A 26,484-nucleotide genomic window follows, 5' to 3' on the forward strand; every position below is an offset into this window, starting at 1 on the left:
TTCGTTAATATTAAGAAGTTATTTACTTAAAAGAAGCCTCTATATCTTGATAAAAAAAACACCTAAAAGTTAGTTTGTCTTATTTCAACTTTACTAAGATATTTGCACCAGAAACTAGACCAAAAATGCTTCTTTTTTTAAGATTTCGTGTTTTCGCAGTGTAGCGTTTTGGTGTGCTGTGAGGAGTTAGAGGTGAGGTCTGTGAGGTTGTATTTTCTGTGCTCAGGTCCTGCTGTGGGTGCTCATCTCCTTGCTGCCGCTGGTGGAAGGGGCTCACATGAGAGCCGCTGCTGCTGGTGGTGGACCGGGGTCAGACCTGAACCATGCTGCAGGCCTTCTGGAGGCTCAGGAGGGGAGAGACTTTCCTGTCACGCTGCCAGAGGTGGTGGAGGACAAGGAGCAGGAGGAGGACAGCGAGCCGTACCCCACATGGCACGCTCTATATGGTACTGCTGACAAAGCCCACTGCGCTGATCAGAGTCTGAGCTTTAATGGAACATGCATAATGTAAAACCAACAACAATATAAAACCATGCAAATGTGTTTATACTCTTTAAAGTCGCAGTATGTAAGTTTAAAAAAAAAGAAAGAAAACTTTTTCAACTTTTTGTTGAAACTGTCACTGTGTCGTGACAGTGTAAGACAGAAAATCTGTGAAAAAATGGAGGTACTCTTCCTTCTCTCAGTGCTAATTAGAAACAATCAGATGCAGTAGGCGGGTCTTAGTGCTGCCAATCACTCCCGTGTGCGCACCGCTGATCCCCGTACCTTTTTGCTCTCTGCTACAGAACAACAGATTTTGTCATGATTGCTAAGGCTAGTTAGCATGGATAAACAGTTTTTCAGTAACAGTGAGTTGTTTCTCCACCATTAGCACATTTAGAAGCGTGTTCATGAGGATGATTGACAGCGCTAAATCGAAGAAGCAAGGTTTTCATACTTTAGCAGTTTTTGAGTTGTTTTATTTTCATTTAGTTTTGACTTCAGATTTCCAATTCTATTTTAGTTTTCATTAGGTTGGACTGTTTGCTAGTTTGGTTTAGGTTTTATTCATTTCAGGTATAGTTTCCGTCTTTCTTTCTTATATGAGTCCCTCCTGGAGCAAGACTGAAAAAAAACCTGAAATAGTTGTTGGTGTCAACACCCAAGAAAATCATCAGTTTTTAGAAATTGTGGCCAAATGAATGACCAGACCTACAGCAATGAAAGGTGAAAGGCAGAGAAACTTTCAAAAAAAATCCAGTAAACACAATAAAGTTTCACGGACATGATAAAGTAGTCTTTAAGACTTGTGGGATTTTCCCAACTTAATATTGCTCTACATATTATATCTGGTTTGTCTGCAGGACACTTTTAACTAAAACACAGTTATATTCAAAATAATCCCAAATTGGACTCTAGTCCTTTCTCTCTGTTTTTCCTGACATGATGCTCTGTCAACGCTCATTACACTTTCACTTAGTTTTCCTTGTTTTTTCTTTGCAAACTGTCGTTTTTATTTTCATATCGGTTAGCAAAAATGTTTCCTTCGCATCTAGTTTTTGTTATTTCCTTAGTTTTGGTTAACTATAACAACCTAGCAGAGAAGCAGCCAAGATGCTCATGCTAACGGTCTGCAGTTTGCCACAAGCTAAGCATGTGCACAGCAAACATTAGAGGAAGGTGATCTGGTCAGACGAGAGGAGAACTGAAGAGAGTGGCAGAAAGCTACTTTGAAGAGATCATTCATAGATCTGGTTAGACCAGAAAATTGAACATGACAGATTCTGTCCATCCTGTCTGGCTGAGCTCGAGTCCTGTTGTATAAAAATTGCCCTGTCAAAACAGAAGCAACAAAATGCTGACTAAGGGGAGTTAAATGCAAATGTACTCCGCACTTCTCAAATTTCTATCTGTAAAACTATTTGAGAACTATAATTTTCCTTCGACTATGCAATTATGCCCTCCTTGTGATGTTGTGTCACATAAAATTGTTAGTAAAAGACACAGAGGAGAGCTTGGAATGTGTCAAAGTGTTAAAAAAAAATCCCTGATTCAAATTCAGATGTTTTCTCAGATATACTCTACGTTGGGGCGCGGTTGCCACCAAATACATCATGTATTAACTTGCATTTTCATGTCCATTATACTTGAAATAAACCCAAAGCTATTTCTAATAAAGTTTCATATAAATATCAAGCGTAGCACTACAGCAAAAGCCATAACACTCCACTTGTGAAGGTAAATCTATAGAGCCTCACATTGACACTCGGACACCAACTCTGAGTGCTGCTCTGCCGGACAGGATACGATAAAAACATTTTAAAAATTCACCAGTACAAACAGTTTTGTAAGGGTTTGTATTTTAGATCTGAAGCAGCGGGTCAACTCCACTCCAACACACCTGAATTCTCTCTCCAGCAGTGGTTCAGCTCTGCAGAGCGCCAGGTCCTCACTGTAACTAAGAATTTGTTCTTAATAAGTCACCTGGTTAAATTAAAGAATCCTGGTAAAGAACCATTCATTTGATTCAGGTCTATATGAGGAGTGAATCTAAAAGCATCAGGATGGTAGACCTGAAGAACTGATTATGTCAATAACTTCACAGATCCAGCCTCTGGATCTTCTGTCATTCTGTCTGCTACATCCTTTTATGTTTTGTTTTTTTTGTGTGTTTGTTTCAGAGCCCTTTGTGATGGATGAGCTGGATGACCATCCCAGCGTCCGCTGGGCAGGGCGCTCCCCACGCTCCTCTGACCCCACAGCACCTCAACCCAAGGGGTCGCAAAAGAAGAAGAGACGAAAGAAGAAAGGAGAGGACGAAGGAGAGGAGGCGGGAAACGCGGACAGAAGGGGGAAAGGTAAAAGCCGCCCCCCAAAACAGAGCAGCAGGGACTGCCGGGTGGAGAAGAAAGAGATGAAGGTTCGGGACCTCGGACTGGGCTTTGATTCGGACGAGATCGTCCTCTTTAAGTTTTGTGTGGGCTCCTGCCAGAGCTCCAGGATAAACTACGATCTGGCGCTGAACGCGCTGCTGGAAAACGGCTCGCTTCCGCGCCGCGTCGCCCGGAAGGTGAGCAGGAACCCCTGCTGCCGGCCAGACCGCTACGAGCCGGTTTCCTTCATGGACACCTCCACCACCTGGAGGACCATAGAGTCGCTTTCAGCTGCCAGCTGCATGTGCATCGGCTGAACGGACGCTCAGTGCTGTGTGCAAAAATAAAAAAAAGACCAGAGAGAGGCGCTGTCGCACATAGGAAGTTACAGAGCCCGTGTGTTGGGTGCAGCTGGACGAAAAAGGGCTAAAATCAGAGACTAATGTGGAACAGCAGCAGGGAATGAACAGACTGTTTTCACATCCATGTCGGACACAGGATTCAGGAACCTGCGGGCCCCGGAACTCCTCCGGAAAAAACCCCAAACAAAAACTCCTATCTAAACGTGTTTTGACTTTTTGTTGGAAGAGACCTGAGATAAAAGAACAAAAAAGCCTAGTTAAAGGACTGACACTGTGTTTATACTGTAACTTTAACTAAACGCTTACTGCAAACAGTGAAACCAGCACTTCCCAAAAAACCCCAACAGTCTTTTTCTGACCCCCACCCCCATGTCCACCCCTCACCCCACCCCCCACACACAAACAGAGACCTCACATTATATCTTTTTCTATACGTTCAGGTGAACTCAGCCTAATGGATGCCATGCATCTTCATGTATTACTGTGTAAGAGTAAGATATATTTATTACAGATAAATTATTTATTTATTATGGCTTCATATGAGAGCTGTTTTATATGGACTCTATAATGTAGATACAAATATATCTATTTATTGCCAAGATTCACATTTCACCCTCGCAGCTGCTTTTTGTTGACTCCGTCTCAGTGATTCAGTTCCACATTTTTCCAAACGTAGGAACACAAACCAGACAGTTACCGTAACTATAGTTACTGTCTCTCTCACACAGTTTAACCCCAACCGGCAGAACGTAAATTCTCCTCCATACTGTCGTAATGATCCTGATTTATTTTGTTTTTACCTCAATGTCGCCTCTCAGTCTAACATGTAGGCATGGGCCAGTAGAAAACTCTCATAACATGAAGTGACAGCAGCACAGCTCCACTGTATTAACACAAACTTTTAACATGACATGATCTGTTCACCTTTATCAGAAGAGCTACAATTATTTCTGTGGCTGCTAAAATGACAACCTCCTAATTGTTTGTGCCAAATATATATTATTGTTAAAAATCCAGAATGAACAACTGGCTATGTTAGTGCCAGAATATTGGACATTTTTCTGGTCTCCTCCTTACAGAGTAAAGCACATTCAAGAAGCTGATTGTAGTTGGTTAGTTAGCCAGGCTTCCTGCAGGTGGAGTCCTGTTTAACACGCATGCCACTTGTAGCTTGTCAGCCGTACTTTAAAACAGCATTACTTTGAAAGGAGTGCTGGGTAGTTCTTCTTCTAGTTTCTACACCATGACTGCATCTGGGTTTGTCTTTTGTCTGAGCCAGGAAGCTTTGTGAGTGTAGAAGCCTTCTTTCAGCCAGCTGACCAGCAGTCACTGCTGGATCTGGAAAGCCCTGGGGCCCTGGGCGAAAGCCAGGTTGCGTGCAAAACCCCGTGTTTCTTTTATTCATGCAAATTACCGTAGATGGATAGTGCGGTAAGCACTAATTTATTATTGTTGGGTGTTGTCATCATTTTCGTTTTCTAAAACAAACTTAGTATTTGTTTGTTTTCACAAATCCGGGCTTGTTGCAGCGAAGAGGTGTGGGTATGATTTGATCACATCCTTCAAACTGTTGAGTTCACTTTTTTTTTTCACTTCTACACATAGACGCCCTGACAAATGAAAACACCTCACAGTGATAGGAGCTCAAACATTTCTGGATGGGATGTCATTTGACATCTATTCTTTCAGGCCTTTAAAAGGCCTTTTATATATATATATATATATATATATATATATATATATATATATATATATATATATATATATATATATATATATATATATATATATACAACTTTTTTCTTAGATGTGCCCCCCTATGAAATTTTCTGGGGGTGCCAGAAAATTTCGGTTAGAACCTTGGTGTACCAGAGGTACCATGAAACTGACCCATGCCTACTGCCAGTGACACGGGAATTGTCCAATTGCAAACAGATTAGATATTTTTTAATGTAACAAAACCTCCAACTGTCTTTCATGCGTTGTAGTGGTTCCATAATTCACATAACACTCGCTGTTACCCATCATCATCATTATCATCATTATTATTATTATTATTATTATTATTATGAAATGTTCTATATTTTTTTATGGCATTATCCTCCTAGGGAATAAAGTTTTCAAAATCTAAATAGTTTCGTCATTGTACTGCTCAGACATACAGTATGTGTTCAGTTTCCTCGACTGAATCATTTTTGGAAACCTGCCGCCTTGTGGATTGAGGTTGCAGCACCACCTGGTGGCCGAAGCTGAAAAGCACCGATTTAATCTGGGAGGTTTGCGTCGTAGCTCCCACCTCTGGACACAAACAAACCCAAACGACAACAATCAGCTTTAATGTTTTAGTCATTTATTTATTTTTCCTCACGACCAACAGATCCAACATAAATCTCTTAAAGTGTCTGACAAAAAAGACAGTTTTTTTTCTGTGAGTGCATAAATCTTAAAAATGAAAATATGCAATATGAATACCTAGCAAATGCACAATGTTTACATTAAATTCTCCACACATTACAAATAAAGCAGTGCTTGAAATGAGAGCATACAGATCAACAGCAACACATGATGGATGAACAGCACAGTGGATGACACTAACATTTCCACTTTGGGCATTAATCTCTGAGGATCATACACAACTTGTACCCATGGGGTAGATTAATATAATATTTCTGCTTCAGTGCTTAGAAGAAAAACCCAAACATTCACAGATCCATTCTGCAGCCGATGTTTTTTCATCAGAGAAGTGGAAAACGTGTTTTGCTCTTCACCCCACAGTGATTCAGCTGCTGGCCTTAAAATCCTTCAGTTCCACCATGCACAGCTTCAGACCTTACATTCTACCTCATTTTGTCTTGTGCTTTTATTTTGGGAGCTATGAAGACATCTGGCAGATGCTGGTAGAACATTTTTCCAAATCCAGTTTTAGGCTAAAGAGCAGCATGTGAGCCAGCACCACCAGAGTACTGCTGGTTAGACTCACGATTAGTGGCTAAATGCTGCCAGTGTTTCATTAGGCAGGATTTCCCATCATCCTGGCCAGGCCTTGCTGATTGCATGAGGTGGAACAGTGTTTTTAAGATGTTCAACAAAATGTGACACATTTTGGTTGGATGCTTTGCTGTGATTTGGCTGAAAACACAGAAAACTCAACACTGCTGGAAGAAAAAATACAACCAGAACCATAAAAATTAAACATTGGGTTATAAGAATAAAATACAACAGGTAACTGACAATTATTTGGGAATTGATTCCAAATTAACTATATTTAACTTTTGTAAATGTCTAATTTAAATCATTACTCTGTCTGGTATTTGATGTTATTTTTCTTATTAAAATTGTGTTTGTTTTGGCTCCACAGTTGGCTGTCAGAGGTCTGCAACTTTCATTCAGTGCCTTCCCGTGTCTCTACACAAACATACAAATCTCACTGTGTTTTGGTTTCAAATAAAGGTTACAAATTAGAATTTTTCTCTCCAGTTTAATGCAGTGTGTGAAAAAGCTAATACTTCATTAGCTTGTTAGATCATAAAACCTGCTGGCAAAAACCTGCTTTTTTAACATCACTGAGGTAATCTGCTCAGAGGAAACCTTTGAAAAATGTTATGTTTTTTCCACATCTAATGAGATTTTTCTACATTCTAAAGCATGAAACATGTTGAAGTAACACTTATAATGACCAGGAAGAAGAAATAAAGGTATAGTCTACTAAAATCCTTCTTAAAGGGACAGTGTTATGTGTTTTCCAGGCACATGGTGTAATTTTATAGCACAAGCAACTGTGTTAACAGCCGTTGTTATGAAAATGCTTTATGTATCAAAAATAACATAAAAGAATTATGATGTTGCAGTTTGATGCCTTGAAATCGGTCTCTGTCTCTTTAAGAAGCTCCTACGCTTTCCGACACTCCTCCTTCAGGAAGTCCAAGCAGGAGTTGTGTAGAAAACACATCACTTGGTGAGAGCAAGCGTTTATGCACCCTGATTGGTTGCGCCGGGAGATTTGAGGATTCTTCAAACATGCATGAAATAATCAAGGCAACACTCCAGGCATGTTTTTGAAGATCAAATAACAGAACATAAAGTAAAGCTTAAAAAAGTTGATTTTCCCTGATACCCAGGTTAATCCCAAACATGTGTTTCAATCTGCCTTACTCTCTGGTTGTTATGGGAACTACAGCTGCACAATATTGGAAAAACTGACATTGTGATTTTTTTATAACTCAATATGAAAAAATACACAAATTTTAAACAGATGGCTTGAATAACACCTTATGCTATGCTATCTTCCTGCCATCTTGTTAAAAATGAACCTAATTCTTTGTCTGTATTTGAGAGTTATTCTTGATGTGAGGGCTGCAAAATATTAGAAATCTTGCAATGGGGTGATATCAGTAATACTGCAATGAATACATTATGAAATTAAGTAACATCAAACTTAAATAATGCTATCCAGGTGGCAAAATATGACATTAGCATGAAAAATACAAGTTCATAACACTTTGAATATTTTAGCCAACAATGATTGCACTCCTTTGCGATATGAATATTGCACACATTGACACTGTGATGATGACACATCTACGATATAATGTGCAGCCCTTAGTGGTGACGCACATTTCCCTTCCTGCAAAAATGCCCACCTTAAATTTCTTTGACATCCCATTGCTTGGTCACTTACAAGCTTTATCTTACTCCAATATGCAGTTAATGATGGAGTTGGTTTTCCATTAATCCAGCTGACAACTTCATCTTCAGATTTTCAGACTTTCCAAAACATTTCTTTCCCTAATTATCCACCAGGCAATTTCCCTCTCACTCTGCTTTCTGGAGCAGCTTCATTTTGTCCTGGACCTGGACAAACATGACTGGTACCTCCCACTTATAGAAGAGAGCCACAGGTTTACAGAGCTAACCCTTCATTAGACTTGCACAAAAACACCAATGAAATCAACTCACTGAGCTGCAAGTCAGCAGCCAACAGCAGAGAGAACATTCACCTGGGTGATCTGGAAGGCTTCCTCACTCCCCTGACACAACACACACATGCACTCCTCCACAGACGCCAGCTGTCCAAAATAACCTTTTAGAAACAGGCCAACACAGCATCCATAATCACTGTACACTATTTCAATCCAGGCTTGACCAGTGAAAACATTGTGCTTTTCATGTTTTCCTACATCAGGTAGTTCTGAGGCGCCAAAATGTTGTGTTTTTTTGATTGTTTCACAAATAAAATAAAGATTTCGTAATAATGTTCAGTGTAGATCAATCCAGCTGAGGTCTGACTGATCAGTCTAAATATGTGAGGTTTTATTTCCCAAATGTTCTGACTACTTTAAAACATGTAAACAATCCTTTAACTTAGCTCTGAATCATAAAAAGTTAAATGACACTAACTCCAGCCTCAGCGTTTTTCATTATTTTTGTTTTGTTTTTTCTTACAATGCTTTCTGTTTGCTCACCACCCATGTTTATGGACTGGTTATGCAAATAAGCAATAGAAAAGCTAGAAAACCTGTTTAGAGCCTGATTTTCTTTCATGGTGTTGTTCCACCCTCGGCAGAAAGCCTTCCTGTTTGTATCTAAAACCGCTAAAAATGCTCAGCATCCAAATGATTTATGAGCATTTTACGTATTTATAAAATTCAGCTGCCTTCTCTGTCACAGACAAACTGTAAACATTCTGACGCTTTGTCCTGTTTATGAGTGCAACTGTAGCATTAATGACATAAAATGCATGAATTTGACACGTTTGGTTTGATGGAAGGAAGGAGAAAAATGGAAGCAAACAAAAACAGATAGAAAAAAAATATACAGCCATCTGGAAAACAGAGACAGGGTGAGTGGAACTGAGCAATAACCTCAAGAAAACCTTCAAGAGGCACTTATTGGTATGCTTTAAATTATATCGGTGTGTTGTCTTTTTCTTGACTAAAGCCTCTTTCTTTAGACGTTGCGCCCCTGGCTCATTAAATGTCTCTGGACGGCCCTGGAGCCCACCCTGGGGGCATCAGAAGCATTTGGCAGACTGACTGGAGCTCGGGGTGCTGAACGTGCAGGTAACGATGTCCACTCTGCGGACGTGCATCACGCCGCCCCGCCCTGGAGAAGCCGTCTCCGCCGCGTCCTGTCCCGGGTGAGTCGCTGCTTCTGCTTCCTCTTCGCTGCCGATGATCGCCGCGGACTCCACGCCGAACGGGTGGAAGTTGACCCGCGCCGTGTCGTACTCCCACGCTTGTCGGAGCGCGAAGTCTGTGAAAGAGGTGTTCTTGATGGTCAGCGGGAGCCTCGGCTCGTTCCTGTAGCTGGCCGTGCGCAACGACGCGTAACTGGTGTCGTTGCTGTGTATAGATGGGGGGGAGTTTTGACCCCCCACCCAGCTCTTTTCGTCCCCACGGTCGTCCTTTGCCCGAGTGATCACACTCTTGAGCCTTCCGCAGCCTTTCAGCAACAGGTTCTTTCTGCACAAAATGTAGACCCACGGGTCCAGGATGGGGTTGAAGGAGGCGAAGCGGATCGCCAGTATGTCGCCCCGGTAGTCAGGTCTCCCCCCAGCAGAGATGTAGGAGGGGTCGTAGAGCTGGTTCACAAAGATTCTCACCTGGCAAGTAAAAAACAAGCAAATAAAACATAAACAGAAATATGTAAATTGTGTGTTTTTTGTTGTTGTTGTTTTTTTCCACAATGGAACCATGCTGAAGATAATTCAAACTTACCACTAACGGAATGGAGCAGACCAGAAACACGATGGTCATGAAGACCAGCAGCCAGAACATCTGGATCTCTGCGGCAGAGGTTACAGAAGACAGCCGGGGGAAGCGACGCCGTAACCCGCTGTGCTCACACAGCTCCGTCCTGACGATCCCCGTCCTCTGGTTCATCCCCACCAGAGACCTGCACACCGCCAGGTTGCACATGACAGTCACCGCGATCAGCAGCAGCATGACACCGCCGTACAGGAAAGAGTAGCACGCGCCAACCGGATCCACCGACCTCCAGTCCAGAAAGCACCAAGTGCCGGGGAAGTGCCTGACGTGCTGGCCGAAGCCAAAGCTGGGCATGATGCACAGCACGATGTTGGCCAGGTAGGTGACCAGGAGCGCAAAGCGCGCCATGGTCCGGTCTATGTGCTTGGAGTAGAAATAGGCGTGGTTGATGGCCAGATATCGCTCCACAGCCATTGCGCAGAGAATGGACATCCCGGCCGAGCCGAAGAACAGCATGGAGAAGGAGAAGAAGTGGCAGAGCAGCTCGCCTCCCGGCCAGCGGCTGGCCACGTACGTGGCGATGACCACCGGGCTGGTGAAGCATGTGCCCAGCAAGTCGGTGATGGCCATCCCGCACACCAGCGTATAGAAGGTGGTTTCCTTCTGCTCCTTCTTGGAGACGCACAGCACGACAATGGCGATGAGGTTCCCCAGAACTCCTACGGCAAACATCGTGGCTGAAGTGACCAGCGACTTGGACTCGAGTCGGAGCGCGGGGAAGGTCGTGAGGTTGTGGCTGAGGAGATGAGAGTGCATCGGCTCAGAAACATCGGTGTCCAGTTCCCCAAACGCAGCGGTTTCATTAATCATTCTTAAAAAATAATAATAATAATAATCAACTAAGTCGGAACTTTGAGTAAAGTGCAGAAAAAAAGTTTGGGGGAAAAAAAGCTAATCCATGCCTGCAAAGTTTGTGAATCATGAGAAACTGTTCACTTCAGTTCTCAGCATGTCCACATGGAGAAGCAGCCGCTCTGTTTACTGTTCCAAGCGCGCGAGGTTGCAGGTATTTAAGCCGCGTGCTGATGTCAGCCGAGTGACGTGCGGGTAGTGCGCGCGGCGAGACGAGTTTCCAAGAAACCCACTGCTGCAGAAAGAGTGGGATTAATATTCACCTTTTTTTTTTTTGTTTTTTTTTTTTTTAGCCTACAGCTCAGAGGTAAACACGTCAGCCAATGACACGCGTGAAACCAGCTGTTGGAAGGAAATCTTCATAGCCCTCGGAGGCGAAACATCTCCATCGACTACAATTATATAGATAGATAGATAGATAGATAGATAGATAGATAGATAGATAGATAGATAGATAGATAGATAGATAGATAGATAGATAGATAGATAGATAGATAGATAGATAGATAGATAGATAGATAGATAGATAGATAGATAGATAGATAGATAGACAGACAGACAGACAGACAGACAGACAGACAGACAGACAGACAGACAGACAGACAGACAGACAGACAGACAGACAGACAGACAGACAGACAGACAGACAGACAGACAGACAGACAGACAGACAGACAGACAGACAGACAGACAGACAGACAGACAGACAGACAGACAGACAGACAGACAGACAGACAGATAGATAATAACACAGAGACCAACATATCGATGATGGACAGATACTAACACGCCTCATAAAAACGAAATGCATTATTTAAATGCTTCATGCGTGAAGACTGAGGCAGAGAAACTTGCCTGAGCCTCGCTTCAGCACCAAGGTCAGCGCCCCCTCCTGCAAACACAGCCTGCAACTTCACCTTTTCCCCTCTAGGCTGTTTTTGATTTGTAGTGAGTCTGAGCCACTCCTGGCATTTAAAGCTGCAGACAAACAGCCGTCTAAACTAATTGAAACCTTCCCCTCGGCGCCCCTCTCCCCCCCCCCCCAGCTTTCTCTTTGGATGCCTCATCTTGTTTGTGCGACCTAATGTAACCCACACATCACACTGACAGGAGGACCACTTACACAGAGCAGAGATTTGTACATGTTATAAACCTTTGGACAGTGTTTTCCCATTGCTCCTATTGTAGTTGTTGTATTTACGGCTCCAGAGACCCTCCGTTTATCGGCAGTGACCTCAGCGTTTTGGTGTCCAAACACATAAATCACAAAGAGCCAATTTGCTCAACACATCTGAAATTCCATTCAACCAAAAGTTGCTACATGTCTTATTTTTAAGCTCACAGAAAATCTACTGTTTATTATTTGCCCTCTTTGTCAATTTCTCCTTTTTGTTTTTATACAAAAAGGAGTTTGGAAATGATGATTTCATTTCTTAAATAAATAAGTGTTATCCAAACCAACTTGGTCCTATCTGAAAAAGTAGTCGTCTGTCTTTGTCAAATCATTAGTTAAAACCTGTCAAAGCTATTAAGGATCTAATGTAACCCACACAGTACATTACATTTTTTAGACACATTTTTATAAAACGCATTTTATAATAAAACATTTTTTCACATATTTGTTGAAACTGTCGGAAAAGGGTAGAGTACCTTCTCCGGGTCAGGGGGGTGTCCTGCCCCAGGTGGAGGAGTTCAAGTATCTCGGGATCTTGTTCATGAATGGGGGAAGGAGGGAGCGGGAGATCGACAGGCGGATTGGCGCAGCGTCTGCCTTCAAGCGGGCGCTGTACCGGTCCGTCGTGGTCAAGAGACAGCTGCCCATTCTTCACGCTGCGACAGCAGAAAGTCACCCACATTGTGTCATTAATTTTACATCAATCCATCATATTGACCATGTATGTGGTGACAGTGGACAGGAAAAACTCCCCTTAAACAGGAAGAAACCGAATGCAGAACCAGAACCTAGCTCACTGTTACCAGCCATCTGCTACGACTGACTGAAGGCTCTGTCTTTAGTGGTTCTGAAGTGTTACTGCAAAGACTGTGTTTTTGAAACTTGTCCCTTACGGACAAATCTTTGAGGTGCACAACAAACAGTTGCCATGACAACAGATCCACAGCTCGAATCTGAGGTTTGGATCTCAACAATTTGTGCTGGCCTCTCGGCTACTTCTCTTAAATCAGTGGTTCCCAAAGTGTGGGTCGCTCCCCCTAGTGCACAAAAGAAGTGTTTCACTGTAAAGATGGTTTGTAGTGTGTTTTGTTGCACCCTGAAGTATGAAATAAACTTCAGTGGAGTTTGAAAACAATATATATATGTATAGGTTTATGTCTGATTGAACGATGTTTTCTATTTTGGGTGGGATTTCATTGTAATCCATAGGGGGGCCCAGAAAATCCTTGGGAACTACTGTCTTAATTAAACGTTCTATTTACCGGGCCTGTTCTCTAAGTCCTGTTCTTCAGCCCTCTGATGAACAACTGCATTCATAGTGAGATTACATTCCACATGTTGGGTGACTTCTTTAAATGTGTCAGAGCGAAGAGGCCTAGTCAAAAATCCATCTTAACGAGTCTCTGAAGTTTGACTTGATGCAGAGATGCGTTCATGTATAACTACGACTCTGCTTTTAAATTAAACAAATCATTCGATGTCATATTAAGATTGCAGTGTGAAAGTAATTTGCATTCTGATATTTATATTCATATAATTTCCCTTTAAAATCTGTATTATTTGAAATATGTGATATGGAGTTATTTCAGTCACAGTTGAGTAAAAGTACAACATAGAAGCAGAAGCATTAAAGTTGAGTCTTTACCTCCAAACTGAGGCACACACACAGCAGCTGTGGAGTAATCTGATCAGTGGAAATGAAAGAATTCATCTTACGCAGCAGGAAAAACGTCTGCTTAACGGCAGGCTGCGGCGCTCTGTCTCTGTCTGTGTAAGTGGATTCCTCTCCTCCTCTGTCGGACTCATGCCTCCTGGGAGTGTGCGATTGTGGCTCTGAGTCTGGAATAAGGCAAAGCTTTCAGACGTCAGAGGCCCCGATGCCCACTGATAGAGAAAGGAAACCGTTTCTATCAAACACGACATCATAGCTGCTGCAGCTTCATTAAGGGTCTCTCTTTGTGTGGGATCCCGAGTGTGTATGCGTGCGTGTGTGTGTGCGCTGTTCCAGCCATATGTAATCCTTAGGGTTTCCACAACTTAAAAATTTTTTTTTTTTATTTTGCAATGTCCATTTGGATATTTAAAAAAAGTCTATTTCATTAACTTCATTACTAAACAATAGATTCATTACACACCAAAAATGTTACATTTTTTCTGTTAATTATGATGTTTGTTTTTTTACTGGCAGCTCATGAAAACAGCATTTAAAATTAGAATTACATCAGAGCAATAAAAAGCACTTAATGCAGAAACCTGGGCTTAATGAAAAGTATGTTTAATACCTTCTTAATGGTTATTTTCCTTTTGTACTTTTATTTCGGCAAGAAGGTTTATCAGAATTCATACAAATTTATTGAGCATAACTCTAGGTCTCACTAAATTAAAAATACATAAAGAAAAAAACATGTTTACAATAAACATAATAAATTCCAAACACACACAAATCAAACCGAAGTAAAGCATAAAGAGAGTAATATCATTTATAAACGTGTTTATTCTTTAATAATAACACAGTCGAAAGCAGAAACAATAGTTATACTATTGTTACTATAGTGTCCATCTCTCCCAAGAAGAAACTATTAATATTATTGTGTAACTACAGTATGTACACATTCATAAAGCTGGAACTTAGACATTTACACTGATTGGGGACATCAAATCTCTGTCGGGTCCTTATGACACTTAATTAGACAACACGTTTTCTGAGAGTCAGTTAGGATTTTTTTTTCCATTTGCTAAAAACCAGAGTAATGGGAGATTTTTTTCAAATTTGTTTTCTTGACATTATCCCCTTGACTTGGGTCAAACAGCTGGATCTTGAGATTTGGACCATTCCTTCTGACTGTCAACTGAGTCAGGTTTGTATACATATCTCTTCAGATCTGCCCAAAAAGTCTTCTGTGGTGGTGAGATTAAAGCTTCGCTATGACCGCTCCGCAATATTAACTTTGTTGTTCTTATGCCACTTCGAAATGAACATTTCTGTTTAGAGTCGCTCTCCATTTAGAGGACACAGTTTTAACTTCCTGGCTGAGGTCTTCCACATAAAGTTCCATCTGTGATGAGCAGCAGTCCCTCCTGCAGTAAAATACCCCCTCAGCATGATGCTGCCACCTTCTACACAGTTGTGATGACGTTCTCAAACGTGCAAGTATCTCCTTTTCCCTCTGCTAGTTATGGATCATGATAGATAAACATAATAGCAAGTATCGACTTCTTCCACGCTGAGAGGCATCTTGGTAAAAGACTCATTTTACTGTGAATGATGATTCTTATTTACTTGCTTCATCCAAATATTTTGCTTTTTTCTTGGGTCATCACCAATAGTGTTTGTACTTATGTGTAATTGGTTGGATCAAACATCAGTTTAAAAAAACATTTATCTACTAAGAAAGAGAAAAATGAAGTGTTGATTTGTTTTTACACTCTTTATCTTGATACTTGAAATAATCCATCACCTGCACATGAACAGCCTTACCTTTTGTTCCACGGTGACGCCACCACTGGGTGGTAGACCAACCAAGTTTGCTTCTTTTCTTGGTATTCTCACAATCCATCTGACTTGTTAATTGGAGGCAAATCCCCCCTCTAAAGAAACAAACAGGTCTCCTCAGGAGCCGTAAAACCGACCAAGGTTCCCACATGTTGGAGGAAAATCAACACCCTTTTTCTAAAGTCTAAAGACAAGGTTAGTCTGAGAATGACTAATTCTGATAGGCTGCAAAAACAGCAGTGATGTAAAGCGTGGGCACCATGTTCATGGGTTTGCTTGGACTATCGCAGCCATAATGAAAGACATGAAAATGTGTTGCAGGTTGAATCAATTGAACGTCTTTGTCAAACTGTGGCAGATACAACGGCATCCAGATGAAGCCATTATCTGACAAAATACAGTTTCCCCAAAAGACTTCCAGGTAAATTCTTTGAAAAACGAAAAGAAAAGCAAAGAATCGCAAACAAACGTGCAGCTCCTGTTAGCTACAGCCTGGTGGAAGAGCCACAGGTGTGAACATCTGCATAACAACACAAAGACAGGGTTCAAAGCTTGTAAAATAATCATGCTCTGATCAATACCCAGCCGGTCTGCTGAATCCTCTGCAGACAGAAGATCGATGGAGGTGATTGAACAGAGAGGATCCCATGCAATAAGCAGCTATACGTTTCCGGAGCTATTATGCATTATTGCCTGGTGAGAAGCAGAGAGCCACTTAAACAGACCATCAGCTCCTTCATATGTCGGCTCTTCTTCCTAAACGTTTAGCAGCGTTCCCTCAAGGCTCTGCAATCTCTCCAAAGACCATCAAGGCCTCCTCATCTCATCTCAGACAACATCCTGTCCGTCCTTTTAAGATCCTGATCATGTTTAATTTAAATAAATGATCTGGACATAGTTAGCTCTTGTAAGGCCCAAAATTAATTTTTTTATCTACAAGATTTTTTTATTAGTAGTATCTTTTGCATGCTGTAAAAAAATGTTCCCCAGATTAATAGTGTTGATCATAAACATAATATAGGAGAAGTAAATGTAGCGCTTTCTGTCATCTATGCTAGATTTAACGCTCAGGGTTCGTAAAGCTTACTGTAACACCCCACGGTCCAGCCAGTGAAACTGAGTAGGTCTGACCCATTAATAAGGACACTTGATAAGGATAAAGAATTTATTTACTAACTCAAGAATGGAAATGAAAATACACCACAGGTATCACTGTGGGAACCGTATCTAGACCTTACCCTTAGAAATATTAACACAAATGACAAATAAAAGTACACAAGGCTTTATCAACCTATAGGTTGATAAATAGGGACTCTCCCTCTGTGTTAAACACCTCAAGAGTTCTGAAGTAACTTATTTAGAACATTCCGGAACACATATGAGTTCTTACTTTTTATAACCATGTACATACAATAACAGCCAGTGTTAATGAGTGGGCCCACCAAACAAAATAAAACAAATAAAAGCCGGCAAAATAGTCATTAAAACCCCCCGTTGCAGGCCTGATATTGACTCCACTCACCCCGGGTCCTCAACCCACAGCGACGGATGTAGGTAAGTTCCCGACGACTCCTGTCTCCTGAAAGCAGTCGAACCCCGCACTACGTTATCCACGAAGGCGAGGAAAATCCAAACCGCGACCCAACGCAGGTGCAGCAGGTCTCTCCGGGTCCACCGTCTCCTTGGTAAAAACCCCGGCCTTCAGCTCACCGAACGCGTCACTCTCGGTCCATTCGCGGTCCTTAGGCGGTTGTCCAACGACTCATGGTTTCACCGACGAGCAAGCGTTTCCTCCACGACTCCTCACCCAAAGTTCCAGCGACTCTTCACCGAGTCTCATCCTTGACGTCCTCTCTCTTCTTTTTTCTTTTTCGCTCTCTCCTCTTGTCCCGCCCCCCAGTCAATCAGATTTCAGGAGAATAGCAATCACCCAATAGCAAACGTATACACAGCACTCTTGTCTGTCACTCCTCGTGTTGAACTCTACTTTTCATATAAACTATACCGTATGGTTCGTTCTTAAAGTAACAGAACACCACATTTTAACAACACATATTAAGTCTTTTACGTCTGTTTAAGTTCTTTTTAATGAACTCATACTCATTTCACCTCCCACCATAAGACTTGGGAATTATATCTTACTTTAAGATATTAATTTACATACAGTAAATTTGTTAACCTTGTCATTTTTAAAACAACAATAACACACACATTTCTGGGAACCCAGAGGGTTACACCCTCCCCGGGTTAAATGTCTGGATGTCCCCATCAGACAACTCTATGTGTTAAAAGAGTTTACAAACCCTCCTAGCTGGGAACCCAACAGGTTACACCCTCCCCGGGTTAAATGTCTTGATGTCCCCATCAGACAGTTCTGTATGCTACAAACTCACAAAGCTGCAGCTTGCTACTCTATGAACTGGGACATTGCAGGGCGGAGGACAGAAAATTGTAGGATCTTCCTCAGGATCTCTGGTTATGTATATCCTCACCCCCCTGTGCACAATGACCAATGGCTTGTCCGTGGGCTTTCCCGGCTCGTCGTAGCTCAGACGGATGACAGGCTTAACCAGTCGTTTAGTAGCAGGAACACTGGTAGAGTTAATTTCATCATCAGACACACTAGATGTTGGAACGTCTCCCACCTCCAGCCCTGTGTCCGCCACAGGGTCCTCTTCTACAACTGCGGAGTGATCAAGCAATCCCTCCTCATTGCATGACAGAGTTGGTCCACCAAGATCTCCTTCCGAGATGACATCAGATCTGTCATTAGCAAGGGTCAATAACTGGACCGTTGGAGGACGTGTTAACCAGGCATCCTGGACAACTCCTCTGCAGAACTGCTGAGAGACGTCTTCCTCCTCTTCAGAATCTTCATCTCTCACTTCCTCTGCGGAATGCTGCACCTCATACTTTGCTGTAGATACATCAGTGGATCTGGTGGAAGGTCTCTGAGGCAGGCAGCTTCTTTCAGGGATTTCTGGAATCCTCACCAGAAACCCTATTGGTAGCAGATGGTCTCTGTGGAGAGTCTTTACTACACCTCGTCCACTTTCGGGTTTTACCCGATAAACAGGTAAGTTAGGGAGCTTCCCAACAACCACATAAGGTTGCAGATTCCACTTCTCCTTTAACTTGTGTTTTCCAGGGATTCCCAAGGCTCGAATAAGAACCCGATCTCCTTCCTCCAGGTTCTGAGCACGTACCCTGCTATCATAGCTTCTCTTGTTTTTCTGATGATTCTTGTTGGAAGCCTCAGTCGCAAGCTGGCAAGCATGACGTAGCTCTTTTCTCAGTTTGTTCACATATTGATGATGTTTCATGACTTCTTCTCCAGCTTGAGACAAACCAAAACACACATCCACAGGCAGGCGAGCCTCCCGGCCAAACATCAGGAAGTATGGTGAATATCCTGTGGCCTCATTACGAGTACAGTTATAAGCATGAACCATAGAGGCCACATGCTGACTCCATTTTTGTTTGTCCTTTGGCTCGAGAGTGCCCAACATAGACAAGAGAGTACGATTAAAGCGCTCTGGCTGGGGATCTCCCTGGGGATGATAGGGTGTAGTTCTTGATTTCTTTATCCCCAGCATATTAAGGAGCTCTTTGATCAGTAAACTCTCAAAATCACGACCTTGGTCAGAGTGGATTCGGCATGGCAGACCATAGTGCACAAAGAACTTTTCTAGCAGAGCTTTAGCAACTGTAGTAGCTCTTTGGTTGCTGGTGGGTATGGCCTGAGCATACCGAGTAAAATGGTCAGTAATAATGAGAACATTGGCCACCCCACGAGAATCTGGCTCGATTGACAGGAAGTCTATACAGACCAAGTCTAATGGGCCCCGACTTGTGATCTGGTGTAGGGGACTGGTTTTGCGAGGCAAGGTCTTGTGAGCCACGCATACCCCACAGGTCTTGACATAATGCTCAATGTCGTGTGCCATTTTCGGCCAATAGAACCGATCCCGCACCAACTCGGTTGTTTTTTCAATACCGAGGTGCCCAAAGTCATCATGCAACTGCTTTAATACTTGAAGCCGATGTTTTGGTGGAAGCACCAACTGGAACACTTCCTTCCCTGTAGGCCTTAAAGTTCTCCTATACATCAGTCCATTCTTTATCTGCAACTTTTCCTTTTCTCGCTGTAGCAGAATGGCCTCCTGATGATCTGTCTGGAAGCTACAGGGCCAATTTCCAGATTTTATCTCATTTTTAATCTTTCCAATAGCTTTGTCTGAGTCTTGTTCATTTTTTAGGTCTGTCATACTGAACTGTTGCACTGGGTTCTCACCAAGAGAGATGGGGTACACATACAGATCAGGAATAGCGGATGGAGATACACCCAGTTGATCCACACACCGCATGTTTTCAGAGACCCCAGCAACACTTACAGTTTTGCATAGGGCTTTCACTCCAGATGGGGGTATCCACCCCTCCTCTTCAGAGTTTGCATTTCTGGAAAGCAGGTCGGCATCAATATTCTCCCTGCCTGGTCGGTACTGAATGCCAAAATCATAGGTGGACAGGGCAGCCAACCATCTATGACCTGCAGCACTAAGTTTGGCCGTAGTAAGGACATAGGTCAGTGGGTTGTTGTCGGTTCTCACAGTGAACTTGGCTCCGTACAAGTAATCGTGTAACTTATCGACCACAGCCCACTTGAGTGCGAGGAACTCGAGTTGATGGACCGGATAGTTTCTCTCAGAGTTTCTCAGCTTTCGACTGGCAAAGGCTACAGGACGCAATCCTTCTGGATGTTCCTGGTTGAGCACAGCACCTAGCCCATCAAAGCTGGCATCTACATGCAATATGTAGGGCTTAGTTGGATCGGCAAATGCCAGGACCGGCGCATTTGTAAGGCACTGTATTACTTTCTTAAAAGCAGTAGTACAGGCCAAAGTCCACCTGTCTCCAAAGGGTTCAGATTTTTTAAGGTAGACTGAATTGGAGTCAACTGCTTTCTGTCCTTTGTTAACAGGAGGGTAGCCTTTGGTTAAGTCTGTCAGGGGTCTCACAATGGAAGAGTAGTTGGCAATGAATCTTCTGTAGTAGCCACAGAAACCCAAAAACGACTGAAGACTCTTAAGATCCGTAGGCTGCTCCCAGTTAAGGACTGCTTTAATTTTTTCTGGGTCAGTAGAAATTCCTGAAGCAGACACAATGTGGCCAACATACTTGACCTGAGGTTGACAGAACTGACACTTATTAATAGACAACTTCAGACCATATTCTTGTAGTCGGTCCAATACTTTGAGGAGACGTTCCTCATGTTCCTCTAGTGTCCGGCCGAACACTATTAGGTCATCCAGGTATACTAAACATTGCAGGAGGTTCATGTCTCCAACAGCCTTTTCCATTAACCGTTGAAAGGTAGCCGGGGCTCCTGTAATGCCTTGGGGCATACGCTCAAACTGGAAGAACCCTAGGGGGCAGATAAAGGCTGTCTTCTCCTTGTCTTGGTCAGCCATACCAATCTGGTAATAGCCATTTCGAAGATCCAATACAGAAAACCACCGGCTTCCTGTCATACAATCCAAGGCTTCATCAATCCTAGGAACGGTGTATTGATCAGGGATTGTTCGTGCATTCAAGGTGCGGTAATCAATACACATCCTGATCGAGCCATTCTTTTTTCTTGCAACCACAATGGGCGAAGCATAAGGACTACGTGACTCCTTTATTATTCCTGCTGCCAGCAGTTTCTGCAGATGGCTTCGCACGTCATCGATATCTGCAGGGGCAAGACGTCTTGATCTTTCTCGAAAAGGTCGTGAGTCACTGAGGCGGATGGTATGTTCGACTCCTCTGGCCAGTCCAACATCCCATTCCTCAAGGGAGAACACTCCTGCTTTCTCTGATAGCTTATGAGCAAGCCTCTCCTTCCAGGCACTTGGGATTGGAGAGTCACCAAAATCAAACAATCCAGGATCTATTGTTTGACTTGACTCTTGGCCTTTGTGTAACTCGGTCACAACGTTGGCTTTATGAATACATGCCACAATGGTGCCCTTAGGGATGGCTTTGGGCTTGATTGACTCGTTTTTTAGCACCAGTGAGAAGTTGTTTACATTCATGTCAGATGGTAAGAGAACACATGGTGGCACCAGTATTCCATCTGGGAGAGAGGGCTGCTCAGGAGGCTCAACCACCAACATATCCTGCTCCCAAGACACTTTTGCAATGACTTTACAGGCTGCCAGGGCTGAACCACCAGGGGGGATCTTAAGAGGTCCAGGACCCATCCATTTTATGTGTCCAACATTATCATCCAGCTGGCGCGAGGGGTGTTTCTGTTTAAAGGTCTTTGGTGTACTGACAGAAACTCGCCATGACTGAGCCTGTCCATGGCATTCAGCTTCACCTGGAGTCTTAGGCTGGTGATGAAAACGACAGGCGTTGGTTCCCATGATTACTGGGGCCTGGTCTGGACCCTTAAGGTCGGGGCAGACTAGGGCTAACACTGTCGTTGGCTCTGTGTGAAGACCATCCTCCAAGAACTCAACATTCATAGCTATATAGCCCTTGTATGGATAGCAGGATTCACTGAGTCCCCAAAGTGCCAAGCTGGAAATAGGATGAAGAGGTAAGTGGGACAAATGGTCTGTGTACCAGCTTTCAAATATTATGGTAACACTAGAACCACTGTCCATCAGGGCATTGGTTGGTTGACCTTCAATGATTACTTTACTGAGCGAGGCCTCTCCTACTAGTCCCTTAGGGATGCCTGTAGCATGTTGGGTCTCAACTGCATTTCTTTTGACAGAGCAGTTGGTACTTGAGGTCTCTTTTTCCTGTTTGTTTATCTCATTATTTCTTTTTTGCCTTCTCAGAGAACGAATCAGTTTCTGAATGACTTTGCCATTGTCTTCAGGGGCTGTACAATGAGTAGACACATGTCCTCCTTCCCCACATCTGTAACAGAAGAAATCCTCTTCGTCATGGTTGGTGTGAGTAGTTCTTGGGCTACTGAGGTGAGAGGGAGCTTTATTCACTTTATTTGCTTGGTTTTCCGGTCTCCACCTTGCAACTTTAGACTGAGGAGGATTTGTGTGTGTCACAGTCATCATATTGAGATGATGTTGCACATCCTCAACTTGTTTTCTTAAAGCCTGAACTTCATAATTTTCTCTGGGTTTAATTTCATCTGTGTGGAATACTTTTTGAGCATTCGAGGTGGCTTTCAACTGTTCAGTTGTGAGTTCAGCCACTTGGGACTGCAGCATTTTGACTTGAGCCTGCAGCTCCTGAACTTCAGATTCTGACTTATTTTCATCTTCCACCCTCACCTGCCTGACAATCGATCTAGCTGAAGGAGCCATATTTTTCTTCCTCACTGATTGTTGAAACTCTTCTTCTCTGATTTCATTCAACAGTGTCAGGAAGGGAGGAGGATTACGCTTTCTTTCTCTTAGGCGTAACTGTAGTAGCAGTATTTCAGACTCTGTGGCTCCACGAAGGAGCTGTTCCACACGTGCACTGTCCCTCAGGTTGGGAGTTATCCCTCCTCGCTGAACAACTTTTGTTAGCTTTCGCTCCACTCTCCGTAAAAAATCTGAAAGACTTTCACCTGCGCTTTGACGTAAGGCTCTGAAGGAGAAGTAGAGATCCTCAGGACTCTCTGGTGATCCAAACACTCTTTCCAGAGCTTCAATATATTCCTCTGGGGATGCATCTGGATCATCAGTCCGTACGGCTTGAGCAATTTCCAGAGCAGGTCCTTTCAAGCTTTCTACGATCATTTTCCGTTTTTCTCGAATGGAACAGTCACTCTCATCCACCATTAGCTGCGCTTGCTCCATCCATGTATCCAAACTCTCCTCTCCTGGAGGTGTGGGACTTATGCCAGAATATGCTCGGAGACGCCTGAAGACATTACTTTCTTGGGCAGGCCTCATTGTCTTTGCTAGAAGTTCACCAACTGCTCTTATGATTGACTCTGCAGAGTTTCCTGGCATAGGATTTGCTGACAGCATTTCTGGTGCTGCTGCTTCTTCAGTTGATGTGGAACTTCCTTGTGAGAGAGGATCTGTTTGTCTCTTTTCCGGGTTGACATTTTCTTCATCTGCAGGCCCGTGCAATGTCCACAGCTCACCTCCTTCAATAGGTGGCACATCCAGAGGTATAGTTTTGTGTGTACTCTTTCACTACACTCGCATAAAACTATCAATGACTGTGATTGAGGGTTAAACATACGTCCTCTCACCCTAACTCGTCCTAGGGCTTTGATAGTCATTAAAGTTTCTTCAATGTGCCTAACTGTGGTCTCGACAGGGACCTGTTTCACTACAAGTGCATGGGACGCACTTAGCCCTCCCCTGTACACCAATTTTCCAACAATGACATTCTGTAGATAATGGTTTACTTACTTATTTCTGCTTTGGAAAGTCCTAATTAATTCTTATTTTTCCTTTTTCAGACTACAGATTCAAATTAACTAAGATAGTAATGTGGGTCAGACATTAACATAAAAAACAGCTTAACTAAATAAACCTTGGGGTCTAGCTTTCACATACAAGTTTATTTTATTGTTTACTTATTTATTTTTATTGTTTTATGTGTTTTAATCCCAGCGGTGCCTCCATTTATGTAGCGCTTTCTGTCATCTATGCTAGATTTAACGCTCAGGGTTCGTAAAGCTTACTGTAACACCCCACGGTCCAGCCAGTGAAACTGAGTAGGTCTGACCCATTAATAAGGACACTTGATAAGGATAAAGAATTTATTTACTAACTCAAGAATGGAAATGAAAATACACCACAGGTATCACTGTGGGAACCGTATCTAGACCTTACCCTTAGAAATATTAACACAAATGACAAATAAAAGTACACAAGGCTTTATCAACCTATAGGTTGATAAATAGGGACTCTCCCTCTGTGTTAAACACCTCAAGAGTTCTGAAGTAACTTATTTAGAACATTCCGGAACACATATGAGTTCTTACTTTTTATAACCATGTACATACAATAACAGCCAGTGTTAATGAGTGGGCCCACCAAACAAAATAAAACAAATAAAAGCCGGCAAAATAGTCATTAAAACCCCCCGTTGCAGGCCTGATATTGACTCCACTCACCCCGGGTCCTCAACCCACAGCGACGGATGTAGGTAAGTTCCCGACGACTCCTGTCTCCTGAAAGCAGTCGAACCCCGCACTACGTTATCCACGAAGGCGAGGAAAATCCAAACCGCGACCCAACGCAGGTGCAGCAGGTCTCTCCGGGTCCACCGTCTCCTTGGTAAAAACCCCGGCCTTCAGCTCACCGAACGCGTCACTCTCGGTCCATTCGCGGTCCTTAGGCGGTTGTCCAACGACTCATGGTTTCACCGACGAGCAAGCGTTTCCTCCACGACTCCTCACCCAAAGTTCCAGCGACTCTTCACCGAGTCTCATCCTTGACGTCCTCTCTCTTCTTTTTTCTTTTTCGCTCTCTCCTCTTGTCCCGCCCCCCAGTCAATCAGATTTCAGGAGAATAGCAATCACCCAATAGCAAACGTATACACAGCACTCTTGTCTGTCACTCCTCGTGTTGAACTCTACTTTTCATATAAACTATACCGTATGGTTCGTTCTTAAAGTAACAGAACACCACATTTTAACAACACATATTAAGTCTTTTACGTCTGTTTAAGTTCTTTTTAATGAACTCATACTCATTTCACCTCCCACCATAAGACTTGGGAATTATATCTTACTTTAAGATATTAATTTACATACAGTAAATTTGTTAACCTTGTCATTTTTAAAACAACAATAACACACACATTTCTGGGAACCCAGAGGGTTACATAAATAAAACAGACCTTCCACTCTTTCATAGTAAACAGTTACTAAACATAGTAAACATTTTTACAAAACATAGGAGTTTTCAGAAGTTATATTGAAAGTGCAGTCCAGTACATCTCTTCCGAAAATAAATGATTGACATTATCGAGTAGGAGTGTGCACATTTATTGAATTATAACAATACACTAAAGTTATTTGCCTTGCCTGTCTGAAGTTAAATCTGAATTTTCCTGTTTTGGTTAATATGACAATTTTTTTATGTTTGTTCGATAATAACAGACTTGCCTCAAACTTTGAAGTTTACATACATTAAAGTGACTTTGCCTTTACAGAGTTTGTCAAAACCCAGATTAGGATGCAAAACATTCCAGTTAAATAAAGGCTCAACTGTGGTTGCATGATAAGGCGGCACCACAAACTTCTTTATGAGACCGAAAATATCAGTTAGACAACTATATATCCCTAAACTTTAAAATTTTAAGATTTAAGATTTAGAGTTTGTGGCTGGGATGTGACCAAAGGTGAAAAAGGTTCAGCTTCAGCATGGCACATGGTAGCTGCAGGTTATTTGGTCACTCTGTGTGTCCGCATGATTTTTAGTGGATGATTGCAGCACAAGTTATGACTAGGAGATTGCAGGAAAGTGTTTAATTGTAAAAATGGCACTAATGGCTCCCATGCTGAGAGGAGAACAATAAACTGTGGGTAATTTGTTTGCCACTCTGGCTGAAATTACATTTAGAGATGAAATATTATTTGAAATAAAGAGTTACTGGTGCTCAGGACTGGCTTTTAGTGTGCATCGTTTGTGGGGAAAGTCCAGGGGTCAGTGTGTCGCTGGGCAGAGGTTCACTGTCCAGCAACTATCAATTTGTGACAAGACTTAAGGAACCTTAGTCAAAAGAAACATTTAGGTAAAAATAAACCATTTGAACCTGAATCTGCCAGGCTTTGATTCATTTTGGCCTTGCAAGAGCTAAATATGTCCATATTTGACTGGGTCAGTGAAGTAACCCACCTGGGGTTGTTTTTAACCCAGCAGTTTTGAGTTTAATTTTGATAGAACATTTGGGAGAAGTTTGTTTCCTTAGAGGGGGGATTTGCCTCCAATTAACAAGTCAGATGGATTTTGTGAATACTAAGAAAAGAAGTAAACTTGAAGACAAATGGGAAACAAACAACAATTATTTT

General features: G+C 42.6%; 1 protein-coding gene and 1 pseudogene across 2 annotated transcripts in view; one reads left to right on the forward strand and one right to left on the reverse strand.

Annotated features, from left to right (window-relative positions):
• The window catches only part of LOC111608808, a 37,022-nt gene extending 32,125 nt beyond the window's left edge, over nt 1-4,897 (forward strand). For both annotated transcript variants that reach the window (XM_023334955.1, XM_023334954.1), the window contains 2 exons: nt 227-446; nt 2,664-4,897. In XM_023334955.1, coding sequence (XP_023190723.1) covers nt 227-446; nt 2,664-3,172 — 729 coding nt within the window. In that variant the 3' untranslated portion in view covers nt 3,173-4,897. The remainder of the gene's footprint in view (nt 1-226; nt 447-2,663) is intronic.
• A 3,538-nt stretch (nt 4,898-8,435) lies between these two features.
• LOC102228714 lies at nt 8,436-10,906 on the reverse strand (annotated as a pseudogene).
• Between the last annotated feature and the right edge of the window lie 15,578 nt (nt 10,907-26,484).

The sequence above is a fragment of the Xiphophorus maculatus genome, chromosome 6 (assembly GCF_002775205.1).
Source record: "Xiphophorus maculatus strain JP 163 A chromosome 6, X_maculatus-5.0-male, whole genome shotgun sequence".
NCBI classification, from domain to species: domain Eukaryota; kingdom Metazoa; phylum Chordata; class Actinopteri; order Cyprinodontiformes; family Poeciliidae; genus Xiphophorus; species Xiphophorus maculatus.